Source organism: Bombyx mori, chromosome 3 (assembly GCF_030269925.1).
Source record: "Bombyx mori chromosome 3, ASM3026992v2".
NCBI classification, from domain to species: Eukaryota; Metazoa; Arthropoda; class Insecta; order Lepidoptera; family Bombycidae; genus Bombyx; species Bombyx mori.
The window spans coordinates 3053647-3072597 of NC_085109.1; the positions used below are offsets into that span (position 1 = coordinate 3053647).

General features: G+C 35.8%; 1 protein-coding gene and 2 long non-coding RNA genes across 4 annotated transcripts in view; 1 reads left to right on the plus strand and 2 right to left on the minus strand.

The window, feature by feature from the left end:
- Positions 1-10975, minus strand: part of LOC101736847 (chromosome transmission fidelity protein 18 homolog) — a 51646-nt gene extending 40671 nt beyond the window's left edge. The window contains exons 1-10 of the mRNA XM_004926234.4: positions 10686-10975; positions 9539-9983; positions 8846-8999; positions 7997-8185; positions 7216-7435; positions 6286-6414; positions 5260-5419; positions 4463-4655; positions 3647-3795; positions 382-613 (exon numbers count right to left, since the gene is read on the minus strand). Coding sequence (XP_004926291.2) covers positions 382-613; positions 3647-3795; positions 4463-4655; positions 5260-5419; positions 6286-6414; positions 7216-7435; positions 7997-8185; positions 8846-8999; positions 9539-9983; positions 10686-10773 — 1959 coding nt within the window. The 5' untranslated portion in view covers positions 10774-10975. The remainder of the gene's footprint in view (positions 1-381; positions 614-3646; positions 3796-4462; positions 4656-5259; positions 5420-6285; positions 6415-7215; positions 7436-7996; positions 8186-8845; positions 9000-9538; positions 9984-10685) is intronic.
- A 2271-nt stretch (positions 10976-13246) lies between these two features.
- LOC134201125 (uncharacterized) lies at positions 13247-14497 on the plus strand. Of its 2 annotated transcripts, none has more exons than XR_009976324.1 (2): positions 13247-13333; positions 13656-14497. It is a non-coding gene; the product is annotated as an uncharacterized LOC134201125 (long non-coding RNA). The 2 variants fall into 2 exon arrangements; XR_009976323.1 differs by lacking the exon at positions 13247-13333 and adding an exon at positions 13341-13474.
- Positions 14498-16037: 1540 nt separating this feature from the next.
- On the minus strand, positions 16038-18367 carry LOC134201114 (uncharacterized). Its single transcript, XR_009976304.1, has 2 exons — positions 17473-18367; positions 16038-16988 (listed from the first exon to the last, which is right to left on the minus strand). It is a non-coding gene; the product is annotated as an uncharacterized LOC134201114 (long non-coding RNA).
- Between the last annotated feature and the right edge of the window lie 584 nt (positions 18368-18951).

Sequence of the window (18951 nt, forward strand, 5' to 3'; positions counted from 1 at the left end):
GACAAGATTAGGGACGTGAGGGGGCGTGGGTGTTAGACCGAAGTCTAGCGATAAGGAATATTTTCAAGAAAAAGATGAGTATATAGCCAGTTCTTTTGTTCTTCACTGTACATATGAAGTACAACAGTTATATACAATACAAGAGATAGCAAAGATACAATACTATAAGATTTCTTAGACATATTTTTGAAAACCTAATTTTACTGTTCTACTGGATTCCAAGATATTTGTAGGCAGCGGCTTGGCTTTGCCCCTGGCATTGCTGAGGTCCATGGGCGACGGTAACCACTCACCATCAGGTGGGCCGTATGCTCGTCTGCCTATAAGGGCAATAAAAAATTCGCTAGATGGCGTTGAAGTAAGTTTTTTTAAATCACTTACCTCTTGTGCCTGTGTAGGAAATTTGACCCTTTGCGGGGCCCTCGATGCGAGTACCCTGTGACACCTGGCTATACATAACGACAGGGCCCCGTACAACGAATAGTTCTGGGTCCTCATCGTCCACGAGCTAATGGCGTCCAGTAAGCGCAGCCACGATAGAGTCTCGCAAGCTATCAGCATCCGCGCGTCCACGCGGGCGGCCATGTAATTCTCGAATATTCCGTCCGCTATTCTGTAAATTATTTAGTAAGATGAACTGCTAGTCAAGCCCATCACGCCTCACTCTGGACTATCAATCTATACTAATATATAAATCTACAGCGGTTTTTACGGATGTTCCGTTATAACTACTGAACCGTGAATCCGATTGACATGAAACTTGGTATCCATGTAGAAAATACACGTACTTAATGGATAGGCTTAATATTTATATAAGCGTTGGATTCCCTACACCAATTGCGGGGGCGTTAATGATGAGAATCTTTGTGGGGGTGAGAAATAATAATGTTAATTTTAAATGCCCAGAAGCGGACGGGTACAGCTTGTAAATGTATAAAAACACGCATTAGTTGAGACTAACTCTGAGAGAATAACGTGTGCTACTTAATGCAACGCTAGACGAGCCTCGTGGTTTTACTCGCATTAAATTTATAATTCAGAATAACATACAAAACGTTCAATTGTCCCGGGGTAAACAGTTGCTTTTGTCATTTTATGGTCCATTAACTGACAGTCGATTTAGTATGTTTATGTTATTATTTATCAAGAAACGGACACACCTTCGTATTTACTATTGCAGATATACCGCCGTTCATCTGGTCATGTCATACGCCATTGTAAAAGCATTCTATGCGTTAATCCAGGTCAAGGAGCAAGCGCAAGACAGGGTCAAGTTTTTTTTCTCTTTATTATCTACAATCAGTATCCTTTACTTTTATTAGATACGTTGACATACATTACGTAGTCAGTAAGAGCGTGACTCCAGCGAGCCATCTACTCTAAATTTAAAAGTCATTGAACTACGAGTATATGACATCTTTTCTTTTGAGCCGTTTACCGTAACTTCGTTTTTTCAAGGCGGCAGCTAGATCATTTGGAAAGGGTCAGGTGGAGACAACTTGTCAGGGCCCTATGTACCAGAGAGGTACCCTAGGACTACAAAGACAACATTATATTCTATGTAAAAAAACACATAAATTCATTCAATAGTATTTGCGTGGTTAACATACATACAAAATTCCACATTTAGAATATTAGATTTTCGTTTAGATATATGTACGAGCTCATAGCCTGTCTAATTGTACCCGGTAATACTACGAGTGGTTCTCTGGAGCCACACAGATAACAGAATGAAGCTGTCACTGTCCTTGTCACATAAGGTCTGTACGGTTGCTGATGCGATGTAAAGGGAGTAAACTGCCCTTTATTAATAAAACAAGTTAGTTCCAATTTTACTCCGTATATTGTATACGTGGACCCTCAAGGCCCGTACCCGATCGAGAATTGACGCATTTGAAATGTGGTGTTGGCGCAAAATGTTGGACGTATCATGGATGGAGCGCCGAACAAATGTGTCAATTCTCGAGGAGCTAAACGTCAAGACCCGTCTATCTACAATCTGTGTGCAGCGTCTCCGCAAGTACTTCGGACACGTGGCTCGACAAAATCCTGAGAACTTGGAAAAATTAATAGTTGTAGGTCACGTGGAAGGAAAGAGAAGTCGAGGAAAATTACCAACCAGGTGGACGGACATTATCAAGGAGACCACAAACACCAGCGTCCCGGGCGCCATTAAGCAGGCCGAATGCAGGCAACATTGGAGGAAGCTGGTGCAAAAACTGGACCAAAGTGGTCACGACCCTCAGTAATGAGGAAACGACAAAGAAGAAGAAGAAGAAGAAGAAGAAAGAAGATATTGTTACAAGTGTCGGGTGGGCTATGTACGACTTACGACTGACTAATGCAAGCGATGTACAAAACCTTCTTTTTTTCCTACCTAGGCTGATAGCCTTGAGAGGCTATATCAGCGGAACCTTAACTAGTAGGTGAGCTCACGGGGCTCAAACCTGACGACGTTGCTAACACGAACCCTAGCAAGAGCCGTGCTTCGCAGAATCTACCACTGGATCGGGAACGCGACCCACTGAGAAGATCCGGCGAGAAACTCAGTGGGCTGTGTCTGAGGGTTAATTTACTCGTTGAGCCCTTCGTCGCAAGCGACGGGTTCGACGAGAATGGTGCCGGTACCTAGAAGCACCGTTAGTGGATCGGGAGGATCCGAGATGACGTGTTTGGGGCGACGTCGACTGCTTTCCATTCTGTCCGCAGGATCGGGAATGTAGTTACCGGCGGCCACGATGAGAGGGTTCTCGTGTCGTGCTGCTTTATCGAAGTGGTACAAAACCGTATACGCTACTAAACTGTGTCCCTACAAGGTCGATGTCTCAATTGACTGTATGTCGTCATATACATTTAATATCGTAATTGTAGTGTTCAATTACAACGAAACATATATTTCCTTTTATAATAATTATATCAGTCCGGTTTGTTTTGATTCGAGTTTCAGTAATATAAAAGTTTCAGGCATACAGGTTATTAGCCCATAGTGCCCTAGGCTGTTGGCAGGGCTGCTGCCTCGAAGCGTACCGCCATACTTGATTTGTGTCAGAGTTTTCTCTCCTCTCATCAAAGAAAGCACTGACCTGGAAAGTGTCTGGCAAAAGGAAGAGAGGCCGCCCCAGAACAACTTGGCGTCGCTCGGTGGAGCAGGAGCTAGGGGTCTTGGGCATGACGTGGGAGGAGTTAGAACAGACTGCCCAAGACCGATATAAATGGAAAAATTTAATTTGAGCCCTACACCCCAGCAGAGGGTAATAGGAAAGAATGATGAATGATAATAATTATATACCTTTTTCGATTTAACGTCATTAATTCTACACCCTGTATATAACATCCAGAAAAACAGCATGATGTAATTTGCTGAGATATGAAACCCCTTGTGTGGCTATGACATTACTGTTTCACGAGCGTGGGTCAAATGACCCATTTTGAACTTTTGCATTGAAAATGCACGTATCATCTTATTGCTTTTGCAAATTTGACTTCATGACTGTTTCTTACCAATTAATCTACAGTTGTTATACAATTTTTTTGTTTAGTTTTCTTTATTTTGAGTAATACTTTTCGTATACCGTTATCTACCCGCTATGGTGGAAATAAGTACGAGTAAGTGTTGGTATGATTAGTGTTAAATGCAATACTGAACCTGTCATACTCCCCGGCTGCCTGTACAATCTTCAATATGGCCTCCGGTTCTTTGTCGTCGATCGTGAATACCGCTTGTAACGCTTGCATTAATGTTTTGTTGCAATCCTTGGTGCCAATGGCTGCGTTCTCAACGTCCTCTACCTTTAACTGCAAATATAATTCAGTAATATTAAAATTAGATTACTTATTACTTCCGTAGGCCGTATGTAGGAAGACCTTAAAAGATATCACCGCATTACTGCTTCACGGCAAAAATAGGCAGGATGGTGGTACCTACCCATGCGGACTCACAAGACGTCCTACCACCAATAATTACGCAAAAAATAATTTTGCGGATTTAATTTTTAATACACGATGTTTTCCTTCACCGTGGAAGTCAATCGTCAATCGTCAATTACAAAAATTGGTACCTGCCGACGGAATTCGAACACCGGTGCATCGCTAGATACGAATGCACCGAGCGTCTTATATTTTAAGCCACGACGACTTCAAAAAATATATATACGCTTTAGGGCATTATTCGGAAACTGGTACGCGATTTCTATCTCCTTCGGTCAACTTTACTAGTCCAGTCTGGTTTTTTTTCCTACCTAAGCTGATAGCCTTCAGAGGCTACTTCAGCGTAACCTTAACTAGTAGGTGAGCTCACGGGGCTCAAGCCGGAGTGATGCTAACACTGACCCTAGCATGAGCAGTGCTTCGCAGAATCTACAACCGGATGGAAACGCGACCCACTGAGAAGATCCGGCGAGAAACTCAGTGGGCTGTGTCTATGGATTAAAAGTCTGGTAATAATCTACTTTGCTTGATTTACCTGTGCTCTAGCTCTGGCTTTAATGAAGCTGAGAACTTGTATGGCGGCTCGGACGTCGCCCTGGGCGCGCGTGGCGAGCGCGGTGAGCACGTGCGGCGCCGCCAGCAGCCCCTCGCGCGCGCACACGGCCGCCAGCCGCGCCGACAGCCGGCACACTGACGCGCCGCCCACGCGCACCAACAGCGCCACCGCTCTGCGGACCGAGCGACGCCGCGAGGCACGAAGTTAATGCGAGCGTCCCCGTGAAGCTTGAAAGCAGAGGTATCTAACCGAGCGGACCCTAAATAACTGTTTTTTTTAATAGATTTTATGACCCGGTAACTAAGACTTTTAGGTCAAGTCTTGTTTTAATTTTAATTAAAACTGCACTATATGAAAAGTGATAATATGAAGTGAAATGAAGTTGAATTACTATGAAACATGGCATGAAATAAAATTAAGTTAATTAACTAAAAAAAAATTACTGATAAAACTAGGGTTCTAGTAGAATAGGGTTGCCAACCTAATATATCTCCTATTACCAGGTTCGTCATCAAAACAGCCGTGGGGTAACATAATGATACGATTTTTTTTTTCAAATATTGAGATTGTTGTACGAACAATTGCTAGTCGCTACGATTCTATGACATCCAAAAACATACATACATACAGTTCAAACAAGTACATAAAACTTGTCAAAACTCGACAGAAACATACAACTTAAAATTTAATAACTAATTAAATAAAATGAGAAAGAGGACGACCATTTGTCGTCCCGTGCGCCTTAAGTCAAAGAATATTCCTGTGGCGAAACTAACCTCAAAGGCCTCAATGATGTAGCGTACAAGTCATTACATATAGCAATAATGGGACGTCTCAGAGGCTGCGATTTGGTCTTCTTCTTCCCGCTGTCGATGGCTGCCGTACACCACTTCACTAACAACTCGATCGTCGGCAAGGGGGCACCATCTATTTCATCTGTGAATAAACGAAATTTTATGTCATATTAATTAGACACTAACACGCAATGGAGTGAAATAAAAAAAAAAGTATATCATAATTGATACTGTTTATTGGTCTCGACGGATGTAGTGTGTGAATGACGATATGATATATATAGAAAGAGAAGTGGGTGTTGGGATAACGGCTGATAGAGGAGAATGGAATAGAAAAATTTGCTGTACCGAACCCATCTAATGGGATAAGGAGATAAAGAAGAAGAAAGTCTCGATACAGACGTGATGAATTCAATGAAAAGCCTGTTGTAATTACATTATTCCCCGTGTACTAAATTAAGTATTAAGCGGTGATCAATATTTTCTTACATATCGACGCTTGAAAGGCAAACATGACTAAGCGACAATAACTGCTTTGTACATAAATGAAAGGCAATAACCATATTCTATATGCAAAAAAATATACTTCTAGGTCTATTCAAATCATTTCAATCCTACAGCTACTAGCTAGATTCTACTACAGCTAGATTCGTTAAAATAAACTTTATTTTCAAGAATTTCAACTTTAAATTAGTCTACTGTAAATTTCACGCATTGTCGCTTAGTCACGTTTGCCTGTCAAGCGTCGATATACACACAACAAAGAGAAAAAGAAAAAAAACTAAAGAATAAATTCGTTGAGGCAAAAAGAAAAAAAAAAAAAATTTTGTTGACACATTTAAAATGCCAAAATGTGAATATATGAAAAATCGAAACCTTAATTGCACTGTATAACGACTATCAAGCCAGAATACATCTTTTCCTTCTCGGCAGGAATAGACAAGATGCTTTGCCCCGGCCCCACCAATAGAAAACCATTTCCACACTTACGAGTACCCTCTTTATTACCTAATATCAAACAGTTCGGTCTTTTCTCGGCGTCCAGCACAGATCTCATAAGCGTGGCGCTTTGCAGGGCTGTCCGGAACGCGTCCGTACTTCGCTCATCAGATGCGTTTATTTCTACCGGTCGGTAACCTGAAAATTCATTCTTATAACATTATAATATATACATATTTTAAGACTTCGTATACTATACTATATCGTATTCGTATATTATACATATAGTACATACATTCATACACGTATTTTCGGCTTTTTTACTATCACAAGCATAGGAATAATATTCGGTAGATCGGAATATAAGTATAAAACGGTATGAAGATAGGTATAAGATATTCACAATAAAATTTGTCATTAGAGTAGCGTCTCGTAAAATAATACCCGTTAATAATAGTGTTAATAACACACGACCAATTTGATGTTAAGTGACAGACAAAAAGCTGACAAATACTTGGGCCTATGTGGGTTTATGGTATGCTCTACCACCGGTCATTCGTGAACACATGTAAAGTGCGCGTTTCGTTAGAAAGATTTGTACTTGTCTGCGGGATCCGAACACCGACACAGTGGCGTCGCTCGGTACACGTGTACCGGACGTCATATCATTTAGGCCACGACTTCCTCGGATATAGCTACCGTTCTCTATCTTATATCTATCTTATCTTCTCTATCTTGGACTAGTGGTAGGACGTCTTGTGAGTCCGCATGGGTAGGTAGCACCACCCCGCCTATTTCTGCCGTGAAGCAATAATGCGTTTCGGTTTGAAGGGTGGGGCAGCCGTTGTAACTATACTGAGACCTTAGAACTTATATCTCAAGGTGGGTGACGCATTTACTCTGTAGATGTCTATGGGCTCCAGTAACCACTTAACTCCAGGTGGGCTGTAAGCTCGTCCACCCATCTAAGCTATAAAAAAAAAACCATGTCACACTTACCGGCTAGTTTAGCTAATAAATGTGCCAGGGTCGTCTTCCCCACTCCGGGAGGGCCGCACAGCAGCGCCACCTTGTGATGAGGTCTTCCGTCTTCGTCTAACTCGGGCTCGTTATCCGTCTTTCCTTTCCATTTGTTGAACAGTTGGAACTGTCCCGTGCGCTTGACGAAGCTGTTCCGCTGTTGGGGGTCTTTCGTTTTGACTTCTTTTTTGAAAACGATCTGAAATCGAGACGAAATACTGTTTACAGATAATTTCTTGTTGTATATATTTAGTATTCTGTCAATCCTATTGTATTACCTAGTGGTCTTAGGTATTTCTAAACATGACTTTCGGATGATGGTTTTATAATAACATTTGTTTTCCCTCTTTATCTTGCCCCTTTGCCTCTATCGGAAACATAAACTTATATGGATAAGCTAATATAATTAAATAGAATGAAAGCTAATTTTACATTATTTATTATTGTTATTGTTTCCGAGTTAGTTTGACTTTACAGTTTCCAGGATCACAAACGATTGAAATAATAATAACAATGCTGTGGGAGAATACCTACTGGGAGTCTAGAAAACTCAAATTTTTAGGCAACTGAGTTTAATTCACAAATCACAAGCACATAATAGAGGATGAACAGATAAGAACAGGATATAAGAATTCAATATAACATTACAACATAACAGAATTTATTTAACATAAGAGCAACAGCATCACTACCTAATACCTACCAATAAACTACATACCAAACACAATACAAATATATGATAGGTTTTAATTATTCTCACCTTATCCCATAAATGTAACCAGTGTAATAGAGCTCTGTTTACCGGTTCTTCAGATAATAGATCTACATACGACTGGGGCCTGTACTTATCCACCCATAGCTGTGCATCTTTTGTCTCCATATCTTCTTCAATAGTTACCACTTCTTCTGTATTTTCGTTTTCTATTAGACGCTCTTGTTTTTTTTCTAACTGCAATTATGTATATATGTATTTTTGGGGAAATATCAAGGGAAGATTGGAAGATCTTGTGGGTGATTTTTTTCAGTAGACAGACAGTCTAATTGTTATTGTTAAGAACTTGTATATATGCAAAGTTTTATTGAAAATGACGTTGAAGAGATTCAGACATCTGTCCAATATCTTGTTCTGCTATAGCTACCCGCTACTTTTGTAAAACTTACATGTTAACGTAGACTTTGTTCTATTAGAAATTACATATTACGTTAACTGAGTGATTCTTTTCACCTCCTTTTATTGCCTTCCTAGACTAAAGAGCATGATGGTGTGTGATCACTGTGGCTGATGGACATCAGTAATGCCAGCGGTAACACCAAACTGCTGCCTATTGTGCATTTTGATAATGTATTACATATTTTCTTTCATTGTCTTATTTAAACTATTTCCGCTAGAAGTCTGATTATTCAGTTTTAATTTTAATTTAAAATATTACATTATTTTCTTCATAGAAGTTGAAACTGACCAAGTGTTAGTTGCTACCGAAATCAATAGAAATGGCAAAATTAATGCCATCATTCGTCTTAATACATGAGATTGTCACAATTGTATTGTATGACTTGTCACACAAACAAAGTCAAAGGAGTATCAATTATAGAGCGGTTTTTTACTTACAATTTTCCTAGCTTCCTCCCAAGCATTAGCATACATTGCATGTAGAGATGGCTGTTCTATATTAATATTTAGATTATTTTCCCATGATTCTTCAGATTCTAACCTGATGTATATTCTGTCACCTTCAAAATTTGTTAGAGGTACAAAAGCCCACCTGAAATAATATTTCTAAATATGAAGGTAGACTATGTTAATATAATATATAATCATTATTTCTATGGCCTATGAAGATTGAAGTAACAAAATTCTGTATCTCTTGAAAGTATCGGCAAAATCAAATGACTTGAAGATGGTGTTTAATATATGGTTAGTTGTTTTTGAATGTTTAACATACTATATATATGGATGTATTGTATTGTTTGTTTTCCAAATAAATTAATTAAATAGTTTACTGTAAGAAAATTCTTGAACCTGGCAAGGGAGTTTGAAAATAATTTGGATATTTCTTTTTCATAGATAACATTTCTTTCTTATACAAAATAAATGATTAAACTATACTTGTTGTATACTGGTTTCAATTTATAATATATTATATATTCTCATTGAACTATTACTTAATGCCTATTAGATAGACACTTTTGGAAACAAAGCCTTATTACAGTCACCTACTTCTACCCTCGATACTGTAGACATTGTTGTTGTCAAGAGCCATAAACATAGTTCAAATTATACTAACATTGTTTCTTTTCTTACCTTGGTATATTGTAAGACATATTTCCTTTCACATCATACTTGGGTTTATTTGTTCCCTGGAGTCTATTACTTGGTTCCACTAGCAACTGCCGCAACCTCCTTCCCTCTATAATCTTGTTTATTAATTCTAAATCATTTTCCTCTTCACTCTTAAATCTTTTGTTTGGCATTTCTTTATCATCAAAGTCTATATCTTCAATATCGCCGAACAATTCATCTGCAGTACGTTTATTGGACACCAAGGCCTCTTCCATTGGTTGCAATATGACTGAAGACTGACTATTGATGATGGTTTCGGTATCAGCATCTTCGTTTGGTGTTACAGGTGTTTCAGTACTACTTGTAGTTTTTGTTATGAGAGTAGATGGTGCTGGTTGGCTTGACATGTGATTTGAAAAATCTAGGCTTCTTTTGGCAATTTTTGATTTTGCAACTACATTAGTGTCTGAAATAGTATATCCCAATTTTATAGCCTATTTTATTATTTGGGTAAATAAAATGAACTACTGCATAACTTGGATCTTATTTAATACATGTTTATACCATAAACTATATAACGTAAGCTAGCTTGCTTTAGAAAATAAAATGGTAAAAAAGTAAAATCTTCAGAGGTAGCTAGGTTGCACGTAACACAATTCGGCCTAGTGGGTTCTGATCCTGCTTAGTACTGGAATTGATTGAGTCTCTTCAATAGGTTGTGTGGTTGTTGATCTGATTTGATCACCAAATTGCAACCTGCAAATGTCCTAAAAGTGGACTTTTAGGAGTTTGGAGAGCTGGGGGATTATCTCCAAGGAACGTTAGATCTGTATATACAAATGTCAATAATATCTTAATGACTTCTTTCTCCTTTTTATAACAAGGTATAGTATGTGGTACTTACTGGTGGTAGGACCTCTTGCGAGTCCGAGCGGGTAGGTACCACCACCCGGCCTATTTCTGCCGTGAAGCAGTAATGCATTTCGGTTTGAAGGGTGGGGGTCGCATTTAAGTCGTAGATGTCTATGGGCTCCAGTAACCACTTACCATTAGGTGGGCTGTGAGCTCGTCCACACATCTAAGCAATGAAAAAAAAAGTAAACAAAACTGAGATACCTATCAAAAACTGTATGACACACTAGTTTTGTTGAGGGGTCAGGGGATTTACCTGTTAGAGCATCTTGTTCTTGCATCAATTCCAGTTCATCAGCGTACATAAGTTCATATTCTTCGTCCGGATCTGGATAGTCACTCATTTTGTCGGTTTTATTAGAATTACGTATGGTTAGCAATTAATAATAAAAAAGGAAAGATATGAAGTATTGAAGTTTTTGAGCTATCAGCATTTGTTCACTATTTAATTTCAATAATTTTTCATTTATGCACTTTATTTTATTTGTAAACTTCTTCTTCAAAGAACTCGCGCCTTCTTTTTCTCTCAAGTTTACTTTACGAACTATAGACAATTCACTTATTTTTTTAAGGGATTTTATGACCTGGTAACTAAGGTCTTTAAGTTATGTCTTATTTTAATTTATATTCTTATTTTTATAACAAATCATATTATGTAGGGGATGAAATGAAATGAAATGAAATTATTATTAATTAATATTAGTAATTAATTATTATTGTCATTTAGTAATTAATAAGTTAGTAATTAATTAATTATTATTAGTAATAATAATTATCAAGCAATATTCGTGTGATAAAAAGTGTTTACTCTTTGTCTGGATGTTTATTTTCTATTTATAATAAAACCTATATATTATTATATCTCGCAGAATGGGCCGATATCTTCATCATTATTTCTTGATATCTTAGGCGTATGGTGGTAGGCAGCGGCTTGGCTCTGGTTCTAGCATTGCTGACGTCCATGAGCGACGGTAATCACTTACCATCACATGTGACATATACTCGTTTGCCTGCTCGGGCGATAAAAAAAATAACAAATAGGTTGCGCAGCACGAAACCATAGACCTATATAGTAGGGACACAACATATTGTTCTAGACGTACAATTGCTTATATAAATAGCACCCATTTTGAAGGCACACACATAAACATATATCTATCTCGTTCTTACTCAGCACTTTAACTCGCAGGAAAACAATATAACAGTATTTCAGTGCGTACATAAAATGAAACATGAATATACGTAAATATCTCCGTCTCCGTCTAATGAGGCCGAAAATCCGCCATGTTGAGCGCACCAAATGTCATTGTCACGTTAGTTCGGCCGTCTGTTTTGGGTTGTACATTAATTATTGACTTTGATATCGATTTAATATGATTGCTTATATAAAATTTCATAATTTATCATGCTTAGAACATACAAAAATAATAATTAAAATGTATTTTATAGGATCTCAAGAAAGTCGATGCCCCAAAACTCTTATCTATATATATTTAAATTCATTATGGAGCCCTCATCCGAAAAATCGGACACCATTTTTCGGTCGGAATCTATTGATCATGACACTAATCATAAATTCCTCTTTAAAATATGTCATCAAAACATATTTAGACATTCTGTTTAGATATTTCGGGAAAAAGGCTACCGACAAAATCTCTTCGGAACTATTTAAATAAAATAGTTTTATTCCGCAGTGAGTAAAACACTATTGTAAATTCGTTAAATATTTAATAATTAAGTGATTTTAGAGAGGAAGTCACAAGGAATGACGTTTTTAATAATGAATAAATGTTCTGTAGGTGTTTTTTTTTATCACGTGGTTCCTTGATAAGTGTAAAATTTGAATCACTCTCAAGTGAAAGTCATTCAAATGGTGCGGCGCACCTTCCTTGGGGTGCGTTGCCGTAGTGTGTTACGGACTTTAGAGTCAGCAAAACAATTAAAATAGATTATAATAGTCTAAGAAAAACACGTACTCAAAATACGATAACATTTAGCATGCTAGAAATGGGCAGATGGCTTTGAACTACGCCATATCTTTATGTTTTGCGACAAACGACAACTTTATAAAATCAGTGTAGCAACTTTTAAAAATCATCATACCGTTTACTTGGCAAATTCGAAGGACGAACTTGTCTTAGATTTCACCCATCTAAATCATATCATATTTGCACATAACAATATACCTACTTACTTCCCATTAAAGTATAAATTCTACAAATAAATAATACTCAACAATATTTAAAATACAATGAGCCAAGAACGTTTATCGATAAAACCTGATAACATTGAAATCTTTTGTACAGCACTAAAACCGCCATGTTTTGTGGCCAGATGACGTCACAGTGGCACGAATTTTTGGTTGACGTTTCATTTCCATAGGTTTCCTACTTCAGTGCACGAAACGAAGACAGTTCCGAGACGTCTTCACTCTTCCTAAGTCAGGCAACGGGGTGAATGAAGTTAGCCCCTCAAAAAAATTTTTTTTTCCTGTTTTCTACTTATTTTCTATTAATTCGTTTGTTCATCATTTGTTCTTGATTGTTCATTGTTAATAATTGTTTGTTCCCCATTTATTTATTTAAAAAAAAATATTAAAAATATATCTAAAAGTTAGCCCCTCGATTGCAATTTTTAATATTTTTTCGTCCTTAATTACTCGTAAATATTCATTTTCGATTGTTCTTATATAAAATACGTTTGTTCTTTTTCGAAATCACTCATTTTTTGTTTAATTAATTGTATTAGTTGAATAAATGTATACAAAATATGTGTACTGCGCATGCCATAAGTGTATAATCTATGGCGCATGCGTCAACGCCGTCAACTATAATGCCTAAACTTTCTACGCGGTTTTAATCGTGAAAAAAAAACAATTATAAATCCTGAAGGATCAATTAATTGGTATACAGTTTAATTAAAAAAATTAAAAAATAAATAAATAAAATAATGTGCATTCGCGTAAAGTTAGCCCAAATACATTTTTTCCTCCTACATACCTATCGCTATGAAGGTATAAAAAAGATAGGTTAAGAGTTCACATAGGTAATATAAACAAATAAGTAAATATGTTCATTATTTATCTTTCAAGAGATAATGTTGGTATACATTATAATAACATTTTGACACAGTCGAAATTATATTCCTAACATTAGTAAAATAACATTTTAATATTTTTTTTATAGGTTATGTATTGAAATTGTTGGAAAATTATTTCATGTTTTAGCTGGAAAACTACATGGAGAATTATAGGCAATACAAGATAATGAGCTCCATCAAATGAATTCGAATGAAACCAAACTGTTTACCATCCAAATTCGATTGTCGGGCAGATAGAAAACGAAAATTCACTCATAGTGAACCTCGGCCTGCATTTGTGAAACGGCAAAGACTCACTATTATCAAGGAAATTGAAGAGACGACTAAAAATGAGATGTACGACACATCTCATGTTCCTAAATGTTCTTAGGATTTTCTTAGGTGTGTAATCCACCAACCAGCACTAGGCCAGCGTGGTGGACTAAGGCCTAAAAACCCTCTCAATGGTAGTGAAGGCCAGTGTCCAGCAAGGGGATATATTATATGGGCTGATGATGATGACTAGGAAGTTAAATACTACTACTACTACTACGACAGTACACAAATAATCCTATATATTTACAAACTATACGTTTGTTGGAAATTGCTAACATTATTTCATATTTCCAGATGTCCAGCCACTTGAAAATAGGTGTAGTAATGACAAAGCTATCCAAGTAGCTCCAGCACAGGAACACAAAGGCAAGGCAAGTGTGTATTGCCACATCACCCCTTAATATATCTGAAGCAAGTATAAGTAAACAATCAGAACCAGCAAAAAAAAAAACTGTTGTTCCTGAGGACAAATTTGACAGTGATGAGTCAAATGCACCAGCAACAGAAGGATCAACTGTTGACTATGGGTTATAGAAGAAGAAGATTAATTCATATTTATTTAAATTAATATTAATGAATATTAATTTAAATTATCGTGCAAAATTTGTGGTCAAAACATATGTGTATTTTATAAATAAATATTCATTCTCAGTATTAATGTTGTTTTAATCATCGATTGAAAAATTGATTCTTAATGAATTTAGTTGGAGCTAAATGCTGCTTGGAGCTTAATACTTTCGAATAACATAAACACGTGACTTTAAGCATAAACATATTTTTTAGGTAAATACTTTATTTAGCTTTGCTGGATTTATCCAAGATTTCGACATACCAAAATTTCATACAGGAACGACAGATAGATAGCTATCTGATTGAATACCCTTGTAGAATTGAGCTTCGAAGAAAAGTTTATTCTTATTCTTTATTAGACTTTATTCTAGTTGCAGTGTCGGTTAGAGAAGCTTGCACAGATACTGCATGGAATAAATAGTCATTATAATTATAAAATGTATTTCTGTTTACATACCATACAATTTTCATAGTTCAAATATGAATTTGGATTGATATGAATTTATTTCGATTATCAAAATAATTTGTATTAAACATTTATATTTCCTCAAAATTTCTATTTTTATAATAATGACTGTGACCACCCCATAAATCACAAAATTAAAAATATTAAAGATAACTTATTTTTAAATCATATATTAAAAATTATAAACAGATCGCGAATTAAAATATTATATTATGCCTATCATTCGTAAATAATTCAGTAATGAATTTTCGCATCGCCGCGCCGTATATAATTAATATGAATAATAGGGTATTGCCCACTGTGCTAAAAAAAACATAAATTATGTTTTTTTGATAGATCTACAAACAAGCAAGTGAGTAATGCTATGTTTCCATAAATAAAAAGGCAAAAAAAAATTTAAGAAAGATATTATGCACAAGTTCAAATGCATATGTATTGTGCTAAAAGTAAAACTTGCTACTTTTGTGTAGCATCCAGCAACTTTGAAAAAACTAATCAGGTCACTATAATTAGTAGGTATTGATTTTGATTCCGAGTAAGTTGCACAGTTGTTAGATAATGTAGTTTCTTTTTGGAAGAATAACAATTTTCTAATCTTACACAAAAATGTAATGTTAAATATTTAAAAAAAACTTTATACCTATTTTCCTTTTAGTGAGTCGTCGTGGCCTAAAGGTTAAGACGTCCGGTGCATTCGTATCGAGCGATGCACTGGTGTTCGAATCTCGCTGGCGGGTACCAATTTTTCTAATGAAATACGTACTCAACAAATGTTCACGATTGACTTCCACGATGAAGGAATAACATCGTGCAATAAAAATCAAACCCGCAAAATTATCATTTGCGTAATTACTGGTGGTAGGACCTCTTGTGAGTCCGCACGGGTAGGTACCACCGCCCCGCTTATTTCTGCCGTGAAGCAGTAATGCGTTTCGGTTTGAAGGGTGGGGCAGCCGTTGTGACTATACTGAGACCTTAGAACTATATCTCAAGGTGTGTGGCGCATTTACGTTGTAGATGTCTATGGGCTCCAGTAACCACTTAACACCAGGTGGGCTGTGAGCTCATCCACACATCTAAGCAATAAAAAAAAAAAAAAAAATAGGGAGTACAAAATATTGATGTGTACAAAGTGAATGTGATTTAATAAAAATAATATTTCAATTTAAATTATGTTTTATTAAAAATTATTCTTAACATACAGGTACAAAGGTTACATAACATTAATATTTATTCCTTTTCATATATTATATAAGCCCATATTTAGCACATTTGTGAAAAACAGAATCAAAATAATAATGAGTTGCTAGCCATAGAAGACCAGCATAAAAGTCTTATTAAAATCTGTTCAGTAGTTTTTGAATGAAGAGTGAAAATACTTACAAAACTTCCTATTTATAAGTAAGGATTACTTATTTAATTAAAGAGTTTTGTAGGTGGCAAACTATCTAAAAACTTTCTATTTTCCACCAAGTTGACATCAATTATCCTTCCTGCATATATATTTATTGTATTGTTTTTTTTATAGTCTAACAAGGGGTGATATTACATTTGCAATTTCTGGGAGTTTGTTGAAAAATATATTGCTTGCTTGACTTACAGATAAATCGAAATCATCAGCCAATTGAGAGAATGTTCTATTTAATGTTATTCTCATCAGACATAATATAATATTTTGTTCAGAAACATTTGTATGTTTCTCAATCAAGCCTATTATGAAACATAATTCTTGTGGAAGACCAATATATAAACGTTGTTTATTTTTCACTTTAGATAAAGTTGTTAACACATTCATTTTTTCAACTTTTTAGTCTTCTTGAGAGCTATAGTCTGAAGTGCACAAGTCTTTGATGGAGTGGAGATATAGAGAGATAACTCATAGTCAACAGTTGATCCTTCTGTTGCTGGTGCATTTGACTCATCACTGTCAAATTTGTCCTCAGGAACAACAGTTTTTTTTTTTGCTGGTTCTGATTGTTTACTTATACTTGCTTCAGATATATTAAGGGGTGATGTGGCAATACACACTTGCCTTGCCTTTGTGTTCCTGTGCTGGAGCTACTTGGATAGCTTTGTCATTACTACACCTATTTTCAAGTGGCTGGACATCTGGAAATATGAAATAATGTTAGCAATTTCCAACAAACGTAGTTTGTAAATATATAGGATTATATGTGTACTGTCGTAGTAGTAGTAGTAGTATTTAACTTCCTAGTCATCATCATCAGCCCATATAATATATCCCCTTGCTGGACACTGGCCTTCACTACCATTGAGAGGGTTTTTAGGCCTTAGTCCACCACGCTGGCCTAGTGCTGGTTGGTGGATTACACACCTAAGAAAATCCTAAGAACATTTAGGTGTGCAGGTTTCATCACAATGTTTTCCTTCACTGTTAAAGTAAGTAAGTGATATTACACTGTGATAAATTTTCATTTTCACAAACTTCCTAGTACCTTATGTAATAGGAACTGAGATCCACTTGCCCAATTTGGCTACTTCCACTAACTAACTAACTATTCTCATTTTTTCTGATATTGTTATTTGATTAGGAGATCTGTGAGTGTAACTAATTATTGACAGTTACACCTACCTTGACTACAAGATGGCAAAGGTATAATAATACGACACATCTCATTTTTAGTCGTCTCTTCAATTTCCTTGATAATAGTGAGTCTTTGCCGTTTCACAAATGCAGGCCGAGGTTCACTATGAGTGAATTTTCGTTTTCTATCTGCCCGACAATCGAATTTGGATGGTAAACAGTTTGGTTTCATTCGAATTCATTTGATGGAGCTCATTATCTTGTATTGCATATAATTCTCCATGTAGTTTTCCAGCTAAAACATGAAATAATTTTCCAACAATTTCAATACATAACCTATAAAAAAAATATTAAAATGTTATTTTACTAATGTTAGGAATATAATTTCGACTGTGTCAAAATGTTATTATAATGTATACCTACATTATCTCTTGAAAGATAAATAATGAACATATTTACTTATTTGTTTATATTACCTATGTGAACTCTTAAACTCTTAACCTATCTTTTTTATACCGTCATAGCGATAGGTATATAGGAGGATGGAAAAAATGTATTTGGTCTAACTTTACGCGAATGCACATTATTTTATTTATTTTGTTTTTAATTTTTTTAATTAAACTGTATACCAATTAATTCATCCTTCAGGATTTATAATTGTTTTTTTTTCATAAAACCGCGTAGAAAGTTTAGGCATTATAGTTGACGCATGCGCCATAGATTATACACTTATGGCATGCGCAGTACACATATTTTGTATACATTTATTCAACTAATACAATTAATTAAACAAAAAATGAGTAATTTCGAAAGAGAACAAACGTATTTTATATAAGAACAATCGAAAATGAATATTTACGAGTAATTAAGGACGAAAAAATATTAAAAATTGCAATCGAGGGGCTAACTTTTAGATATATTTTTAATATTTTTTTTTAAATAAATAAATGGGGAACAAACAATTATTAACAATGAACAATCAAGAACAAATGATGAACAAACGAATTAATAGAAAATAAGTAGAAAACAGGAAAAAAAATTTTTTTTGAGGGGCTAACTTCATTCACCTCAGGCAACGGATGTCTCTAATATCATAGATAATACACATAACTTATAGTAGCTATAGATAAGCAACTCAAGCACTCAACAAAAATGTTTACGGGCGTGGGCCACTAGATGGCTTCGCTTCGCTTGCTCCTGTAGAGAGCAGTAACATATTACCTATCCTATACTTTAATTTAAAAAAGGATTTTGTAAATTTTCTACAATAAATAAAGACTTGTATTATTATTATTATTTTTTATTTTCTGTGTTTAGTTATACAACAATTAAATGCTTTAACTTATTAGCATATAAGTTTACGGGCATCTGCTACAAGGTGTCACTAGTTTCCATACAAAAAATATATTTGTCTATGACAGAATGTATTTCGATTCCACTCGAACGATGACATCTCGACTCTGCCGAAGCACACCACCCGTTTGACAAGTCGTTGCGGATCACATCCACTAGATGGCGCGCTTTAGT